Source organism: Eucyclogobius newberryi, unplaced genomic scaffold (assembly GCF_026437365.1).
Source record: "Eucyclogobius newberryi isolate DKJ021-1_F unplaced genomic scaffold, fEucNew1.0.hap1 SCAF_8, whole genome shotgun sequence".
NCBI classification, from domain to species: Eukaryota; Metazoa; Chordata; class Actinopteri; order Gobiiformes; family Gobiidae; genus Eucyclogobius; species Eucyclogobius newberryi.
The window spans coordinates 15,689,300-15,707,602 of NW_027316500.1; the positions used below are offsets into that span (position 1 = coordinate 15,689,300).

The following is an 18,303-nucleotide window of genomic DNA, read 5'->3' on the forward strand; positions in this document are numbered from 1 at the left end:
TGTCATCGTGCACTTTAAGAGGATTTGCATTGTACTCACTATTTTGTTCCCCTTTGTATTTTCATTACAGTTGTTTATTTCACTTATGGTGCTAAATCTGTGAATTTTTGTCTTAATAAATATATTGTATGTCTATTGGTTGTCAGTATATGTATATCAAATCAAATCAAATCAATTTATTTTTGTAAGGCCCAAAATCACAACAACAGTTGCCTCTGAGGGCCACAGGGAGAAATGAATCAACAATGTCTGAGGTGGCGATGAAGTCAGACAATGTCTGTGGTGGCGAGGGACGAAGGAGAGATCCGACTCTCACAGACGGACAGACGGACACGAGGAGACTGGAACTGGACCCACTCTTCAGGCAGATGAGGGACCGTCTGAGTCGAGCTGGACCCACTCTTCAAGCAGAAGAGGGACCGTCGGAGGCGAGCTGGACCCACTCTTCAGGCAGATGAGGGACCGTCGGAGGCGAGCTGGACCCACTCTTCAGGCAGATGAGGGACCGACTGAGGCGAACTGGAGCCACTCTTCAGGCAGATGAGGGACCGTCCACACAGGGCAGGGACCACTTCACCAGGGGAGGGGCATCTGGGTCCACAGGTCCTCAGGAGTGAGAGAAAGAAAAGAAGGCGGTGAACAGTTTGCAAGTGGAATCAAAAAATAAATATTGTTTGATAGCATAAGTAGTCAGAAGAAGAAGAGGATAGTGCTCAAGCTGTCATACTTCCCCCAGCATAGTTACTCCTAGGGCAGCGTAGCTGAAGCTGTGGGTTTATCTTTCTGTTCCTAACTAGTCTGACCATAAGCGATTTCGAAGAGGAACGTTTTAAGCCTGGACTTAAATGAAGAGACTGTGTCAGCATATTTAACATGGGTCGGGAGCTGATTCCATAACACAGGAGCTTGGTAGCTAAACGCTCTACCTCCTACAGTACTTTTAGAGACTCTTGGCACCACCAGAAGGCCAGCATTCTGAGGGCGAAGAGCTCTGTTTGGATGATATGGTTCTATAGCATCTTTGAGGTAGGATGGGGCCATGTCATTTATGGCTTTGTAGGTCAAGAGTAGAATTTTGAATTTGATTCTAGACTCGACGGGGAGCCAGTGAAGAGACTTCAGCACCGGCGTAATGTGCTCTCTTCTTTTTGTTCCTGTTAGTAATCTTGCTGCTGCATTTTGAACCAGTTGAAAGCTTTTTATGGAGCTTTTAGGACACGCTGCAAGCAGGGAGTTACAGTAGTCTAATCTAGTCGTTACAAATGCATGGATAAGTTTTTCGGCATCACTTTTAGGCAGGATTCTTCTGATTTTGGCGATGTTGCGCAAATGGAAATAGGCTGTTTTACAAGCTTGATTTATATGAGCTTTAAATGAGAGCTCCTGGTCAAATAAGACTCCAAGGTTTCTTACAGTAGAACTGGAGGCTACACTGACATTGTCCAGTGTGACTATCTGCTCAGATAGAGCGTCTCGTAGATGCTTAGGGCCAAGCACAATGACCTCGGTTTTTTCAGGGTTAAGAAGCAGGTAGTTTAGTGTCATCCAGGTTTTTATCTCCTTCACACAAGTACTAAGTCTGTCTACTTGATCGCTCTGATCAGGTTTCATTGATAAATACAGCTGAGTGTCATCTGCATAGCAGTGGAAGTTAATGTCATGCTTTCTGATAATGTTGCCTAATGGTAGCATATAAAGAGTAAACAGAATTGGACCGAGTACCGAACCCTGTGGCACACCGTAAATTACTTTAGAGCTTGGTGAGGAGCTCTGGTTTACATTAACAAAATGTAAACCAATGTATATGTTCTATTGCCTTGATTCTGATTAAAACAGAACTCTGAGACTGCTAATTGTCAACACCCCCATTGAGCCAATTGATTTAGTAAATTAATGATGTTGTTGCTTAGGGACGCGTGCTTTAATCTACACTAACATCAACATTCCCTTTGAATAAAGGAAACGGCAGCTGTGACCTCCAAGTGCTCTGCTCGAGACCTACAAGGCAATCTCCTGTACTCATTAAAACATGCTTCATTATTCATTTGACTGAAGTGTACAGTCCTTATTTAATGAATCTGTCCCGCGTGCCCTACTCTTTTCAATTGTTCACCCATGTAAACCCTGCATACACCGACACGAGGCCCAAGTCGGTAAACCCTAGTGGGGCCCACATACATCTACCCACTTATAACCCATGCCCACGTACCCTGCTTATATCTCACATGGGGCCCATACTGCATTACCCACATGGGGCCCATACTGCACTACCCACATGGGGCCCATACTGCACTACCCACGTGGGGCCCCCATCCACATCTTATAGTTATAACCAGTTCAATGACCTAATAAGTCCAATAAACTACTAAGTATCAGAAATGATTAATATGTCTCCATTAAACTACAATGTTATTAATGCAAAAATGTTTTTTTCATATTTACTTACTACCAATCAAGTGGCATTTGTAAAATCCTGAAAGGAGCGCTGAGTTCTAGAATATTATGAAATAGGTAATTCTAACGTTAAAACCTTTTACAGTTACAAGATGGCCGCCGCCTTCGTCGCGGCAGCAATGCTCTTATTTCTAGAGTTAATGCTGTATGACTCTGTGACCAATCAGAGCGCTGGGGCGGGCTAAAAAAGAAACGGTGGACTATTCAAAACGAAGATGGCGGCCGACAACAATCATAACTTGGACAAACGGTAGAGCTTTTTATACATATTGTAAAGTATATGGGCATATATAAGCTTGCCCATAAAGGTTCTATGCAACGCCATGAATTAGGTTAGGCCTGGTTTTCACTTTGTATGTGAGCAAACGTTACACACACAACTAGAGTTAGCCTTGATATCTAACGTTAGCTACCTTAGCAACTGCCTCTATACTAACGACCTAACTCTAGTTGAACGTTATTTACCTAGTTTTCCATGACTTATTTCGCAGAATCACTTAACTGTTCAATGGTTGTCTAATATCTTGACATTTTCTTTCAGCTCATCAAAATGTAACGTATTTAACACCCAAGAAAAGTCCTTGTCGAGCCAGCCTGTCATCTTCAACCCGGACTTCTTTGTGGAGAGGCTGAGACATGAGCATCCCCAGGCCTTCACAGATCTGGTCCTTAGTAACATCACCCGGCTCATTGACCTGCCCGGGGACGAGTTTTCACAGCTCAGTGGTGAAGCTGAGCCCAGGGTGCCTACTACTTCTGCTGCTGGTGGCTTCCTGCGCTCCCTCAACTTTCTGAAGCGAAAAGGTTTGCCAAGCACTGTCTGAAATAATTCATAGTGTAATATCTATGAACTTAAAGGCTCATGGACCTTTTGAGAGTTTAGCCAGTCAGGATCACAAGGAGAATGATAGTGTCAGGGGCCAGGGCCTCAACCTGCCCATCACCCTATTACCCCTATTCAATATTCAAATTACGCATGCTAACATTTCTTTGGATTATTATAATATATTTTGTTGTGATAGACCCAGCAAAGGAGGTGGAGTAGCAATAGCTATAAAATATTGGTTAACTGCATCTTTAAATACCAAAGTCAAATGAATACATAGCCCTTGAGGTATCCTTTTTTTTTCTTTTTTTTAATGAAGATCTGCAATCCCTAAATATTTTAAATAATTTGCTATCATTTTTGGGTTTAGCACTCAAGCCTTGAGGACGCACAACCAACTCTAGAAATCTAATGTCATGAGTTAAACGTCACACAGCTTATTACTGCTCCCACCCCATCTAAAGATCCACTTAACGCAACATTACTGGACATTAACGTAAGCTACAAGTCTCAAATTTATCAATGTTTCAAGTGTCTTGATTTTAGGGGCCACTGTCCAATCGGGTGTGTGCGGAACACAAAATGCATCAAATATAACAGTTAAAATTTGGTCTATAAGCATTTTAATGAACAAGCATTTCCGTTTGCTCTGTACTAAAGTGGCTGTACACAGTGGGCACTGGACTTTTTCATTGAAACATTTAATGATATTACTGATAAACATACCCCTCTTTAAAAGGATTAGAGGGTCAAAAATAAGAATAATCCCTGTTTTTTTCCAGATATTGCAGCATTATCTCAAACTTGACAAAGCCTGGGCAGAAGCCATGGCAACCAAATCAGCAGCAGATTGGCAGCAGTTTTGTCAGAAGCAGTGCGTCATGATACGATATATATCCCGATACTTGTATAGTCCGATGCAATCCCCTCATTACGATATGTATCCCGATAAAAACATTTTTTAAAAGTGTCTTAAAAATTTACCAAATGGGTAATATATTTACTCTGGATAAGAAAATGTATGAAATCCCATGTATATCCACAAAGCACTTATTTATAAATCCATTATGCTCTAACAACCTCATACATCCACCCAATTGATCAAATAGAAATATATGTAACACATTCTAGTAATGTATTGCATGTTTCTTGCCAAATAATTGGCCTTGTGTGAACATGCTGCAGCAGCATCTTCTGCACAGATCAGCTTCTGATCAGGTCCACAGCTCCTTCTCACCTCGACTGAGAGGAGCACAGCACAAACAGCTTATCAAAAGCACTATTCCACCTTGTTTGCATGACGTCAGTCATTAGTAGGACTGGGTATTGCCTAGTACCTCACGATACAATATGTATCCCGTTACAGGGTCCACAATACGCATCCTGATTCATGGATATCCCTTAAAACTGGTGTTAACTAAGTAGAGTAACTAAATGCATTAGAATGTCATGTTCACACTGTCAATATCAGAATACAACTGTCTTATGACAAATTCACATTTTCAGCTTCTCGGATTTAGCATTGATGCGTCAGTCTGTAGGTTAAGAATGATGAACTCTGCACTTTTTAATGACTATGTTGTTAAAATGTATCGCAATACGCATCTCTGTATCGATGCACGTATTGCCAAGAAGTCTGCCAAGAAATCAATATATTGAGCATAGCCCTGGTTGTCACAGCGGTGACCCTGTGGTGGTGCACTCTATTGCGCCATCTGATGGTCTAAAAAAAAGTTTGGTCTACTACTGCTTCTACAGACACGGTTAATACACGGCTCGTTCAGTCTGAAATGCAAACAAAGGGATAAATTAGTGAAAAAACTCAATTTCAGTAATTAAAAGCAAATAACAGCCAATATTGTACAATAAAGTAGGCTGTAATATAAAAAAGTATAGTAAAATAATGTGGCTTGCAGGGTTATTGTGAAATATCACAATTACCCCTCTTAAGAGAAACCGGCAAATATTTATCACCAGTCAGCCACCAGTCTGTGGCTTACTGGCTTATCACCAGTAAGCCACAAAACAAACAGTGACGGACTTGAGCCTCTTGCTGCATCGTCAGCAGCGCTTCTGACACGAGCGACATCACATGACACAGTAGATATGTTGGTCACGAGACTTTTCTTAAGTGAGCCTCGACTCGTTTGGCCCATCACTGGGAAGCACAATAATATGTTTCTACTGTTTGTTAAGCCAAAGCATCTTTCTACATCAATACTTTAACTGGATCACAGGGCACTTTGGCAAAATGGTTAAGTCCTTATCGCAAACCTCATGATGATGTCCTGCTCTGTTTTCCTATTTTTTTACTCCGTGAGTTTCACCTGAAACTAATTTTCTTTTGTCTCCCTTTTATTTGCACTCTTTTAGGTCAAACTGTTTAGTGATTTCTGTCATGTCTTTGTGATTTTACTTACACTATTTGACATTTAGCCTGAAAATAGCACCTTTTTTAAATTTCTTTAAATTAAAAGGTCTTTAGATAATTCACAATTCTAAAACTACTATTTAGATACAATTTTAATAGAACATGTAAATAATTCTGCTTGACACAATAGCTCATTGTGGCGGTGTCCAAGTGCAGCCGCATAGGAGGCGCCTGGGGAGAGGGTTAGAACACACGCTGGTCACATTGTCAGCCGGCACTAAGGCCACTGCAAAGTCCAGGAAGAGCCTGGCGTTACCTACCCACTGATCAAGAGTTTTAACTCTAAAAGCTTTGGCCAAGTTTTGTCTGGAACAATTAGTTTAGCAAAAGCTAAAGCTAGAGCGGGGCAGACGAGGCTGGGTCCGTCGTCAAAGATACAAAAGCGCCACACATAAGGTGGAGTCGTAAAAGATGGCTACGCTCAGCACAGACGTGTGCAGAGGCAGATAGCACGTTGACGTCTAAGGACGGTCAAACATGGGAAAGACTCAATCTAATAGCAATGTGCCCATTCTCGAGACATCGCACGCTGGCAATGACGAATAAATATATGATGGCGTGTCTGCCAGTGTGGTCCAAGAAATTTGGTTATCCATCTGGCGGATCACTAAACACAGACAAAATGTATGACTCATGAGTCAGCAAAACTGTTGAATTGAATGAAAAATGTTGTGATTTCTGTCATGTCTTTGTGAGTTTTCCTGTTATGTGAAGCACTTTGAATTGGCTTATGTACGTATTGTGCTCTACAAATAATCTTGCCTTGCCCCGCCCCTAACAGCCCTGTAATTGGCCATCAGAATCCTATTGTTAGCTGGCGCCTTCATGAGTACTGTACCTGATTAGCATCTGAATAGCCAGGACTGATGAGAATCACTCTTGGATGAACGATCTGAAAGATGACGACGACTGAATCTTTTTCTACAATCTTTAGAAATCAAAAGCATTAATATAGCCATGCCAGGATTTAAGAAAGCACACTAAATATCTCTAACTTTCGGTGACGAAATGATTCATGTGGTTAATTATGTTTTTCATAATTTCCTAATTCAGAAAAAGGCCTTGTTTTTGGAGCACCTTTAACTGAAGAAGGAATTGCGCAGATCTACCAACTTATTGAATACTTAAGTAAAAGTAAGTTTTTTGTTTTGAATTATTCAATACTGTAATAATGGATTGAACAGGATGTAACCATATTCTTACATTTTTGACCTGGTTTGGAGCCTGGTGTTGTAATTTGTCAAAAAAAAATTGAGTTCTTTTAATTCAGTTTGAATGGTGAATTAGCATTAGGTCAGGGCTTATTTTAAGACCCGATGATGTCATTCTGCTCAAAGTAGACACAGGGAGCAAATGTTCCTTTTCAATAATTTATCTGAAAGCACTTTGCTCCTGCTGTATCCCTCTTCCCCATTCACGCTCTCGTTTTGAGCCTGGTCTGCTTCTTTATTCAGCCTCTACCTGCTCACGTCCTTTCACCTGGCCCTGTGGCTCTCTCCTGTTTTTTCCCTCTCCCCCTCAGACCTTCACGTGGAGGGTTTGTTCCGTGTACCAGGCCACAGCCTACGCCAAGCAACCCTCAAAGAGATGCTAAACGCTGGAGCAGAGATTGACCTGGAGACGGGCGACTTTCATCCAAACGACGCTGCTACTCTCCTCAAAGCCTTTCTGGGAGAACTTCCAGAGCCCCTGCTCACTCACAGGCACTATCTTGCTCACCTAAAGATCGGAGGTGCACCCTACTTTAAATGAATAAAATATATACATTTTGGATGAGGGCTCACATTGTCTCGTTGGCAGAGTTGACTCGCTTTGATGAACTGGGGAATAAGAGCACCGTCCCCGATAAAGAGCGCCAGATCGAGGCGTTTCAGCTGCTCTTCATGTTGTTGCCCCCCGCCAACCGCAGCCTACTGAAACTACTTCTGGACCTTCTGTACCACACGGCACGCAACCAACATGTGAACAAGATGTCTGCCATAAATCTGGCCACGATGTTTGCTCCACACGTCATCTGGCCCAAAAACGTAATGTCTCCGCGTCTCAGCACGTCTATGTGTTGTCGTGATAATAACGTGTTTTCTTTTGTGGGTATTGTTTGCTTTGACAGGTTACAGCAAGTGATCTGCAAGGAAACATTGAGAAACTAAATAAAGGGGTGGCATCTCTCATTCGGTACTCGCAAAAGTTATTCAAGGTGCGTTTCACACCCGTCTGTTTGGCAGATTTCACATTACATTCTGTCAAATGTGTCGACCTGCATCTGCTAGTGGATACAAAATTATATTCTTTGGGAAAGTGCTTTTGTTACTAGAGTTACAAGAAGGACAGAAGGAAGTGAATACACAATTTGCATGTAAATAATACAATGCATATGTTGTGTGATGACCTGCAATTCATATCGTCATGTATATTAATGAAACCTTTGTGTTCTCTTCTATGGATGACTGATTAATGCGTATTTATTCTTTAAGGCCCCTGCTTATATCAAAGAATACGCCAGATTGTACTTCACTGGATCAGCTGTACTAAAATCAAATGTGAGTATTTTACTACTATAATTATATTTGTAATTTACCATTACCACTCAAGTAGGGCTATGAGAAGTTGACCTAAAGAGTTTGTATAAATAAGAGGGACAATAAACATGAATGTGCTTTTTAAATTGTTCAGTATCGCTATGATATGACCATGTATCTGACCCAAAACTGCACAAACACCATGGGAGATTATACAAAAACAACTATTTTGCAGGCGCTACTAGGAAACTGTATTTATATGTAAAAATGTGGATTCATCGCCATGATTCTCTCAAACCTTCTTTCTGCTGTCCCATACAAATCCTGAAACTGTCTGCATTGTTTTATATGGGATGGTATCTATTACAAAGATGATAGCCTTTGTAAAAGAATGGCTGAAAAAATAAATCTTCTTTGGACTTGCGGCCAGAACCCCAATGTTTACGCTGCTGGTTTATGATGCAACTATATTTGAAGGAAGAAACTTTTTCAGAACATTTAGTGACATAAGTGACACTGTGGCTGTTGTAGAGGTGTAAAAAGTAACCTTTCCTCTCGTGTGGACTGAATGTTTAGGATGACATGACGCTTTGTTCCGGAGCTAAAAATGGCCCCACAGCTGCTGTGTCACTTTGCACCCCAACAAAAAGGAGCGGGCCAGAGGTCAGTGACACAGAGCATCAGGACTACACACAGTCAGCGCTGAGGGAGCTTTACCAGCAGGTCAACAAGATGCCAGAGTCGGCTAAGAAGAAAAAGCTCATCAAACAGGTAATCATTACAGGCAAATCCAAAAGCATCCAAGTGTTGATGAATATTCGTGTGATGTTTCAATAGTTTGAGAAAGTCCAAAGTCCTTCAGACTCGAAGGCTCCTGTCTGCCGGAGACATTGGCGTTCACGCTCTTTGGGAGAAAAAATCAAGGTAGTGCCTCTACGTTTAGCTTTTGCCTGTTTTTGCTTTTTCGTTGTTTGTTTTTCAAAGGACACTGTCCCATTTCTTGTACAACTTTTACAAAATGCTACTGGACATAACTTGTAAAAACAAAATTGCATTTTTTAAAATATTTTGGAAACAGAGGAAGGTGTTGGGAAGCCAGATACTAATGGATAAAGAAAACGGCAGATTGAAGCCTCCCCAGCTGAGCATGTGTGGATCCCCCAAAGCAACAAAGAAGGATTAGGAGGTAAGTTCATCTGGAGCATCTGTTTCTTATAGTTCAATCATTTGTTTAATCAAAGCTGATCTGTCATTTTCTAGGCATTCAAATGATTTCCTCAGATGTTTTTACCTGGAGTTTTCCATTTCTCCGTGGGCTTCTCTATAAAGCTTGTGAAATCTGTCATTGTTATGACTGGTGTTTCAGTGGGTTAGAAACCCCAAAGGTTTGAAAAAATTTATATATTTATTCGTCAGGTTATTGTAAGATGTTCATACTGTGTTTTCCCACAATTGTGAAGGTTTAAAGTTACTTGAAAGTCACTTTTTGTTTGTAGCAATGGCCCAATATGCAAAACAATTTAATATATATTATTTAAAAGCAAATGCCAAAATAGACCAAACCAGACCCTTTATTACTTTCATACTGTAGATGTTTGATGCAATTGAAACATCTTCTTAAAATGTGCCTTAAAATAATTATTTTTAGCTTTAGTGTGTGTTTGACTGAAACAGTAGGACATATGATTCTCAGCCGTTTGGGATGAATGCTTAGTTTTATTCTGAGAAGATTTAAACTACTGTTTTTTTTTTATTTTTTTTATTGCTTTTTACTTTTGCCTTTTACATTGTTTTTGTTTTACATCATGTATCATTGTACTCTTTTCATTCATTTATGTCCATTTTTGTGAAATGCAACATGGCATGTATATATTTTTCATATGCTTCTGGCAATTTGTTTTCAGTTTTGTTAAAGGCCAATGTAAATGTGTTACTTTTGAGGTTGACCACTGAACTGATCAGTAATGGCACAAGTTTATCTCTGTTACTATATTTTTGATATTGATGCAAGCTTTCCATTAAACCTCAAGTGGCAAGTCCCTCCGAGTCTGCCTTTGTAATTCATGCAAATGTACAAGGAACATCTTACCAGGTTATAACCACCAGGTGGCAGTATTTTACTACATATATTAAGCATCAGTGGAACCATAAGTTCTACAACAGGGGTGACCAAACTTTTTTCACAAAGGGCCACATTGTGAAACTTAAACAGAGCAGAGGGCCACAGACAGTGAAGTGAACCATTCCACATTTGACATTTCGATGAGCCTCCACTCCTTTTAACAGGACATGAAACATTAATATTAGGTAGGTATAACATCAAAATGTTGGAATTTTTACAATTTTTACCTGGCCTGAGGGCCAACGAAAATTGGTCTGAGGGCTGCATTTAACCCCCGGGGCCTCTTTTGGACATCCCTGTTGTACAATCTGCTTTGGTCAACAACAAAATCCTCAAAGAAAATGTCTACAAAGAGGAAAGAAATAACAAATAACATGTTTTAAGTGTATATTGAAAGTAATTTAATGAAGTTGCCCCTCACTAGAAAACTTATTTCATTTCCCTTCAGGTTGACTTGGGGGCGAGGGAGGGCCCGCTGAGTGGATGTAGCTCTCCACAATATAAGAATGTCTCAGTATGTCATTATGATGTCCATGTTGATGCTTGTTGGGGATTGTAAGTATATGTTGTAAACATCTGTTTGAATGGCCCCGTTTCTTCTCCTGTTCTGTAAATACACATCAGACAGACTATTTCCATCATAAGGCTGCTATTGTTTCACACAAGAATTCTTGGGGCGTTTTATTTAGAATTCCTGCTCCAAAGCATGATGACTGAAAAATGACTCAGGCAAACTTTAATCAACTTCAGATTATCTAGCGAGCACACAAACCCCCAAGAAAACAGCACGTTTCTTCAATATCTTTGAGGATCAACATTAAGACGTTACTTCCCGGCACATTGTATAACCTCATTGTAAAGCTCACCCTCCCACTGGAAACGTGAATAATTCCTGTTTGTGTGCATTCTTATTAGGACTGTGAGAGCGGAGGGATATTGCCGCCCACCCCCCATTACCACTAAAGACCACTGTCTCCTCTTTAATTAGCCATTCACGGCAGAAAGATCTATGCAGTGATGACACTTTTACTGGTGCTGATGGGGCCCTACACCTGCATGTGTGTATTTACAACTCGTCACGCTCCATATGTGACTTGCAACATTTTGAAACGTTTTAACTCTCAACTAAAATCACAAAATATACTTTCCCATAACAATGTAATCAGTTATGTAGACTTGTATACATTTTAAAGTAGGTGCATTCATTCATGCTGCAGCAAACCTGCACAAGATGTATTATAGACACACTTAAAAGAGCTTTCCATAACCAAAGTGCAGCTCCGCTCTCCCGTTCCTCAAACCTGAAACCAGTGTGAAATATCTCATTACACTGTGAATAGCCTCATATGTACACTGTTTTACTAACTGACATCCTCTGCAAGTATAAATATACACTACATTCCTTTGACCTGAATGAGAACCATCTGATACTTTAAGTTTCCTTTTGCTGCTCTGTCCACTCGTGTTTGCATTTTTATAACATCCTGATTTCACGAGCTGTCATTTTTTTTCACTCTGCAAAGCATTTTTTAGACTGAAATGTATATTAGCTTGATTCTAGATACAGTGCAGACTATTGTTCTCCAGACGTTCTCTCTGTGTGGCCCTGCAGGATGCACATTTTAAAAGCTATAATTACAGATTATTTATTCCGCCTTTGTGTCTCTATAGACTAAGGTGTTGATTCTTTGCTTCCCGAGTGGATTTTCCTTCGTTACACGCACACAGACGCACACATACAATTCTCTCATGGTCTCTTTACCGGCGTCTCCCATTAGGCTGAGGTTACACTGTGTCATACATAGTGCCTCTTTTCAATGGAGGCGGACCAACCTGAGCTAAAAGGTTCACTTAAAAAAAACAAAAAAAAGGAAGAAGAAGAGTAGATTTGGGATTATATGAATAGACTGGAGGAAAACCGAGAGGGGGGGTGAACCAGAAGGAGTTCAGTCAGGGTATTGGGTGTGGGGGGGTATGTGTGAAGGGGAGGGGTAGGGGTGGAGTCGGGCCTGTGGGGGGGTCTTGCTATTTGTAGATCCTTGTGATGGATGACTGTGTGTGTGTGTGTGAGCGTGTGTGTGTGTGAGAGAGAGAGGAAGAGCTTTTTTCTTCCTCCTCCTTGCTTCTCCTGCCCTGTTCCCTCTCTCCTCATACACACAGAGCAGAGCAGAGCGCCAGGGTAGGGAGGTGCACACGCCACAGCACTGCAACTCTGCCAAGACAAGAGGCAGCAGAGGAGTTTGAGCGCAGGAGCAAAAGACAAAGAAAGCACGTTGGTAAATAGTAGTGGATATCGCCAAAACTGGGAGAAGAGAGAAGGATTTGCCCTGAAAGCCTTTAGTCAATTTGGGACACAGAATAAAGAGGATTTTACCCAGAGAGAAGTAGTGTTAGAGGTGATCATGCAGGTGAAAGGTTACGGGACGGGGGTACACGGCGCTCCCCTCTGGATGTGCCTCTGCCTTCTGCTCCTGGTGCTGCTCCCGGACAAAGCCAGAGCCTGTCCTGCCCTCTGTACCTGCAGCGGGACCACGGTGGACTGTCACGGCCTCGGACTGAAGACCATGCCGCGGAATATCCCTCGCAACACTGAACGCCTGTGAGTACCACTCCTCCCACGTGTGCGAACTCTCTGCAGGTTGAGCTCGGAGCGGCGCACATGACTTTGGGGGGGACAATAGCCTCCTGTGAAAGCATTAGTAGAAGTGTCAGTCAGGGATAAGGCAAAAGCATTCCTCTGTTTAGAAAAGTAGAACAGGAGCAGATGTGCCAACACACGTCCATAATCTAGTTACCTGCAGGGTTTTCTCAGGGAATTCAGAACTCTGTCATTAAAAAGATTGCAAAGTTTGACTCAAAGTTTACATTGTAATTCATTCTAAAACGAACCAGATTGTTTGCCTGGACAGTGGGCTGCATGGCTTTACTTATGTTTGCAGAGACATTACCACACTCATGATAACTGTGCCAGCCTGTACTTACTCCAGCTCCTCAACCCTCACTCCACAAATTGTTTAATCATGTAGAAAATCTGACAAATCTGCCACTTAAAACCTAACAGCGATGAATGTAAATGTGTGATCTATTGGCCAGTTTTCAGAATAAAGTTTATTTTTTTATACTTAAATTATTCACCAGAAAATCAGAACAGGGAGGAAGAGTGCGAGGGGAAATTGTTCTATTTCAGCTTTTAGAATCAGTCTTGAATAAAACATGTCGTGGGAACAGAGCGGAGAACGCCTGTCTCAGAGGCAGCAGTGGCATTGTGGAGCTGCATATTTGATGATTTTTATTTAAATTTCTAAGAACATCGTTTTTGTCATGCTCATACATATTTGCTGGTCACTTGGACATATTTTAGGTGTGAGGAAACATGGTCATTTTGAGGTTTGCCTTTTACATGAATACTGAAAGCCTCTAGTCAAATGCAGTTTGCCTTTGAAAGAAGTTTGTGCATTCATGGTTCAACCACAGAAATCTTATCATTCAGCATCTCCTGTTTCCACGCTGGGCTAGTTAGATACACTGTCTTTAAGACATAGCACAAAAGTATGTGGGAAATGGGCGTATTTTGAAGCTGTGTGTGTAGGTCACTCAGAACACCTAGTGAACAAGAACCCCGTCTGGAGACCAGGAGTGGGCTACAGTGATTTATCAAGATGCCTGGTGCCTGGGCTGGCCAGTGTGGCTCACCTTGCCCCACACACAGGTCCCACGAGCATAGCAAGATTTATGTGTATCATTTCCGAAAATTGCATATTTATGTGAACGGAGTGGTGTAACCTTCTGGGGTAACAGATGAGTACTAGGCCTAGTCAAGCTTTTTTAAAATTGGTTCCAGAGTTTATTTATTTAGTAAAAGTAAAAGATGTGTATTGAAGTGAGGCCGCTCCTGGCTCTGCAGTCATGCTGAAGTGTCACAGTGTTTGTTTGCTCTAATGTAGACAAAGTGATGGCTGTGGGAGAGCGGAGGAGGAGGGCGGCTCATGGGGCAGTGTGTGTTTTAGGGTTGGGTGTGTGGAGGGTGTTGAGACAGACAGTACAATCCCATTTGCACTTGTCAGTGTGGCTTTGGATCAGGTCTGACCCTGTGCTCCTCAGACACAGCCTGTAATGAGAGTGTTCTCCACGTGTTAAATCACACCCCACTGTACGGACCACTGACCGCTCCATCCTCCACTGCCTTTGTTTGAAGGTTGTACTGCACTATGCCAATATGTGACAACTGGATAAGAAACTTCTGCATGTATCAGATCAGAATCAGAAAAGGTTTATTGTCATTGTCATTGAATATAGTTCGCAAACATAGGAACTTGTCTTGGCGTTAAGGTGCATAATAATAGCGTAATAGCAGCGTCTATAGAGTCAAATGTGGCATGCATCAGTGACAAATACTTTTGCAGCACGCTATAAATGTTTAGTTTGGTTTATGAAATAAGTTCTTTGTAGATGGACATGATCAGAATTACTGCAAATACAAAGTGAAACTAAAGAGGGAATTTCTGGTTCCACTAATGAAGGCGTTCAACGCACGTTATTAATAATGGAAATATTTGTATCACTCTGATTTATTCATTATGTGTTGAAATCCTTTGTGGAGCTACAATTCTTGGAATGAATATTATTCAGGGAAATGTTCATGTTGAAAGATTGTGAAACTATAGGCTTGAGGCCAGTCAGTTTAGTGCAGGTTCTGTTTTAGTCGCATTTTCTCAATCTTTTTTTTTTTTATCTTTAGCTGAAAAAGGATTTTGTATCCAGGCTGCACATTATCTTTGTGTTTTAAACCATCTTTATACTTAGCATACATGTTTCATGAACATAGCCTACTGCTAAGAAAAGAGTGATGATAAGCTGCCGAGCATCAAAGACAGTTATAAACCCGGCTCCTACTACTCCTCGTGCCTTTAGGGAATCCAGACATCAGCCAATCAAGAGCAAAGAAAGACACTAGCTGACTCCCAGTACTGTCGTCTCCCTGCTGGTAATATGCTAATCTGAATGAAGTGGTGCGTGTGAGGGTGCATGCATGATTGCTCTACATGGCTGTACGTCAGTGGACCATGAAAATCAAATTTGAAGAATCAGCCTCACCTCTAGGTTCATTTTTGTCTGGGAAAAGCAAGAGGAAACCTCAAACTTAAAGCAGGGGGTGGACCAGAGCACGCTCCCGTCTGAACACAGTATGCCTTAATTATGTAGATTTCATGCTTGTCAAAATCATCTTATAAATGCCTTTTCCAGACGCAAAGCCCGTCTTTATTCTATATAGTCTTCTCTTATCTAAAATGTGCTTTTAACTTTCATGTTATGTTTTACAAATTACATTATTTAATCAACTTCAGCAAAGAGCTAGATGAAAATACAGCATGTCAAGTGTGCAAAAAAAACAGACGTGGCAGAGCATACATTCAGTGCTCATGGCACACAAAGCACACGTTCATATAGACTTTCTAAATTCGCTTGAAACCACAACAGATTGTGAGCGTCTGTCAGTGAATAAACTCTGAATACAGTACAGAGCGCTTGAAAGAGCTTTGTTTCTGTTTGTTCTTTTATAGTCATCTGCCAGCCAATACTAAAGACAAGCATTCTGATTTATATATCTCCATTTCAGCATCACAAGTCACACACTTGATAGAACAAAGGCTCTACTTCATATTTTGAACGGGAAATCATTTGTGTTTGGATTTAGTCTGACTTGAGGTCTGAATAAGCATGAATGAATGAATCCTGTGCTCCACAGTCCAGTCTCACTAAAACTACTGTTATGGGCCTTAAGTTTTCCTCTGGTTTGGTCTGGATGCTGGTCTGCCTCCACTCTCCTCTGGTCCCTCTCTTTATAAACTCTTGTCTCCAATGTATGAATGGTTTCATCTCCCATCATCATCATCATCTGTGCAGTAACAATCCACTTACTACTGAACATCATTTCACTTTGCTGATATAGAGCTGCACAGAACACCATAAATGTACTTTTCTTATCTTTCTCACTTTACCTCCTATCGAATCTCCTCCTTCTTGGATCTTGGTGGCTCCTGCTGCTGCTGCTGCTGCTGCTGCTGCTGCTGCTGCTGCTGCTGCTGCTGCTGGGTTGTTCATAAAATATCCTGACACTTGTGATTAATCAGGCTCTGGTCTCCAGCTTCATTGCACACAGTGGGAAATGTGATGCACAGTGCTTCTTATCTGGTATCAGCTGGTCTGCGCCTTCCCTGTCGTGCAAAAGCTGTTCAGGACAAATGGTCATGCGGGGCACACTGTTGCATTATGGATCCATCTTGTTGGCCATCAGTTAATTCTCCACGTTTTTATTAAGATTGTAGATTTTGTCACGTATTGTTGCCTATGAATCACTTGGTAAACTGCGCGTGAGTTCGTGTTGTCGCGCTGATGGTGGCGCGCGTCAGGCTCTTGTGATCATTCCTCTGAGGCGCGTGTGCTTTACACAGTTGGGAAGTCTCAGATGATGCAAAAAACACAAACAAATGTGTACAGTAAATTCAAATAATTCTGTAAAATATTCTGCGCGTAATTGTGCGCAAAAGAGCGTGGGCCGGGAAAAGGAAGGGTAATTGTATTGTATACTGTTTTCTGACTCTATTGCCTGAAATCTTTGTCAACATGTTACACAATTTAATGAGAAAAGCAGTTGGAAAAACGACCTGGTTGTTCATTTTTTACAGACTTTCAGTGAGTCGTCTTCAATGTGGCTTCATCTTGAGTATATATATTAATATTCATTATATAATAGTTTTGATTAGACATTTAAAGGAAAATGTATCATATATAGATATTGCATATATTTTAGCCTACCACAATTTAGCCGATAATAACAGTGGACAATTCTCCTGCCAGTAAATGTTAGCCTTAAAGGAGACATATTATGCTAAACTTTAATGCACGTTTAATATTATTACAATGGTGTTTTCTCATCATTGGTTTACTCAGTTGTATTTGGATAGATTCCTGCATGTTTGAGTAATCCTGTGTTGGCCTGCAACTGAGGCTCAAGTGCTCAGAAAATTCCACCTACCCCCTATCCCCGCCCACATCCCTGTACTTTGTCGTCCTCTTTTGAAAAGTTAAGAATTTGAATGATACATGAAGGGCTCTAAAATGTCCCATGGCCAATACAAATCTGCTGCTTGTGACTGTTACAATGAACAGAATGTGATGATCTACCTACTGCACGTTATTGTCCAATAAGTGCCTGCCATAAAGCAGAATGTGTCTCCTTTAACCGCACCTTTTAGAGTCCTTATAGCTTCACATTGAGCTGGAGGTCAGGTCCTGGTGTTTAACTGTCAGATTGCAGGTTTGTTGACCTGGTTTATCGTTTGTATCTCTGTAATTACTGGACCTGTCCACATGAAATAAAAACGGGGACAAAGTTAATGTCTCCTATGTCAGTCTAAATAAACAAGTCAGAAATTATGTTTTCTAAATATTTACAGAAAGTGGTTCCATTATTATTCAAACTCAAAGATGCTGAGCCAAACCAAACGCATGATTCACAAATGTTGAACCTTATCGTTATTTGCCTTATGGATTAAAGTCCTTTTAATGGACAACAATTACTTCTTCGGGGGTGAATAATGGCACCATTTTCTGAAGTTGCTGTACAAAAACATATTTTAAAGTTGTTTAATTGTGCTGACCGTGGGGGGCATTACAGAGATATTAAGCATAAACCAAATCTACAATCTGACAGTTAAACAGCAAATTCCAACATAGAATTCATAACTGTCTCAGTTTTAAACTATTACTGTTGTCATGTGTTAAACGTGAGTCTTGAGGTTCATCTGAATTTCAGTAATGAGCTAAACCCGTGTATTAATCAACACTAGGGCTTGGCGATATGTTAAGAAATGAATCTCACACTTTTCTTGGAGCTTATTTTCCTATTACCTTCAGTCATCTGCTTCTTCTGAAAGTTCACACTTCACTG

General features: G+C 41.0%; 2 protein-coding genes across 3 annotated transcripts in view; both read left to right on the forward strand.

Annotated features, from left to right (window-relative positions):
• The first annotated feature begins 2,632 nt into the window (after positions 1 to 2,632).
• On the forward strand, positions 2,633 to 9,854 carry LOC140351618 (rho GTPase-activating protein 19-like). The gene is made up of 11 exons (XM_072437519.1): positions 2,633 to 2,704; positions 2,996 to 3,258; positions 6,765 to 6,845; positions 7,234 to 7,443; positions 7,512 to 7,738; positions 7,822 to 7,908; positions 8,186 to 8,251; positions 8,807 to 9,001; positions 9,068 to 9,154; positions 9,309 to 9,416; positions 9,491 to 9,854. Exons 1-10 carry the CDS (start codon positions 2,670 to 2,672, stop codon positions 9,411 to 9,413), a joined length of 1,356 nt encoding a protein of 451 aa, XP_072293620.1. The 5' UTR covers positions 2,633 to 2,669; the 3' UTR covers positions 9,414 to 9,416; positions 9,491 to 9,854.
• Positions 9,855 to 12,408: 2,554 nt separating this feature from the next.
• The window catches only part of slit1a (slit homolog 1a (Drosophila)), a 61,999-nt gene continuing 56,104 nt past the window's right edge, over positions 12,409 to 18,303 (forward strand). For both annotated transcript variants that reach the window (XM_072437629.1, XM_072437630.1), the window contains exon 1: positions 12,409 to 12,951. In XM_072437629.1, the coding sequence (XP_072293730.1) occupies positions 12,755 to 12,951 (197 nt within the window). In that variant the 5' untranslated portion in view covers positions 12,409 to 12,754. The remainder of the gene's footprint in view (positions 12,952 to 18,303) is intronic.

What these genes read in the sequence shown, in the direction of transcription:
- LOC140351618 (XM_072437519.1), top strand. Translation starts at nt 2,670, where the DNA reads ATGGCGGCCGACAACAATCATAACTTGGACAAACG. An exon ending in ACGTCATCTGGCCCAAAAAC is followed by an intron (nt 7,739 to 7,821) that starts GTAATGTCTCCG and finishes TTGCTTTGACAG; the next exon opens with GTTACAGCAAGTGATCTGCA. An exon ending in CAGCTGTACTAAAATCAAAT is followed by an intron (nt 8,252 to 8,806) that starts GTGAGTATTTTA and finishes CTGAATGTTTAG; the next exon opens with GATGACATGACGCTTTGTTC.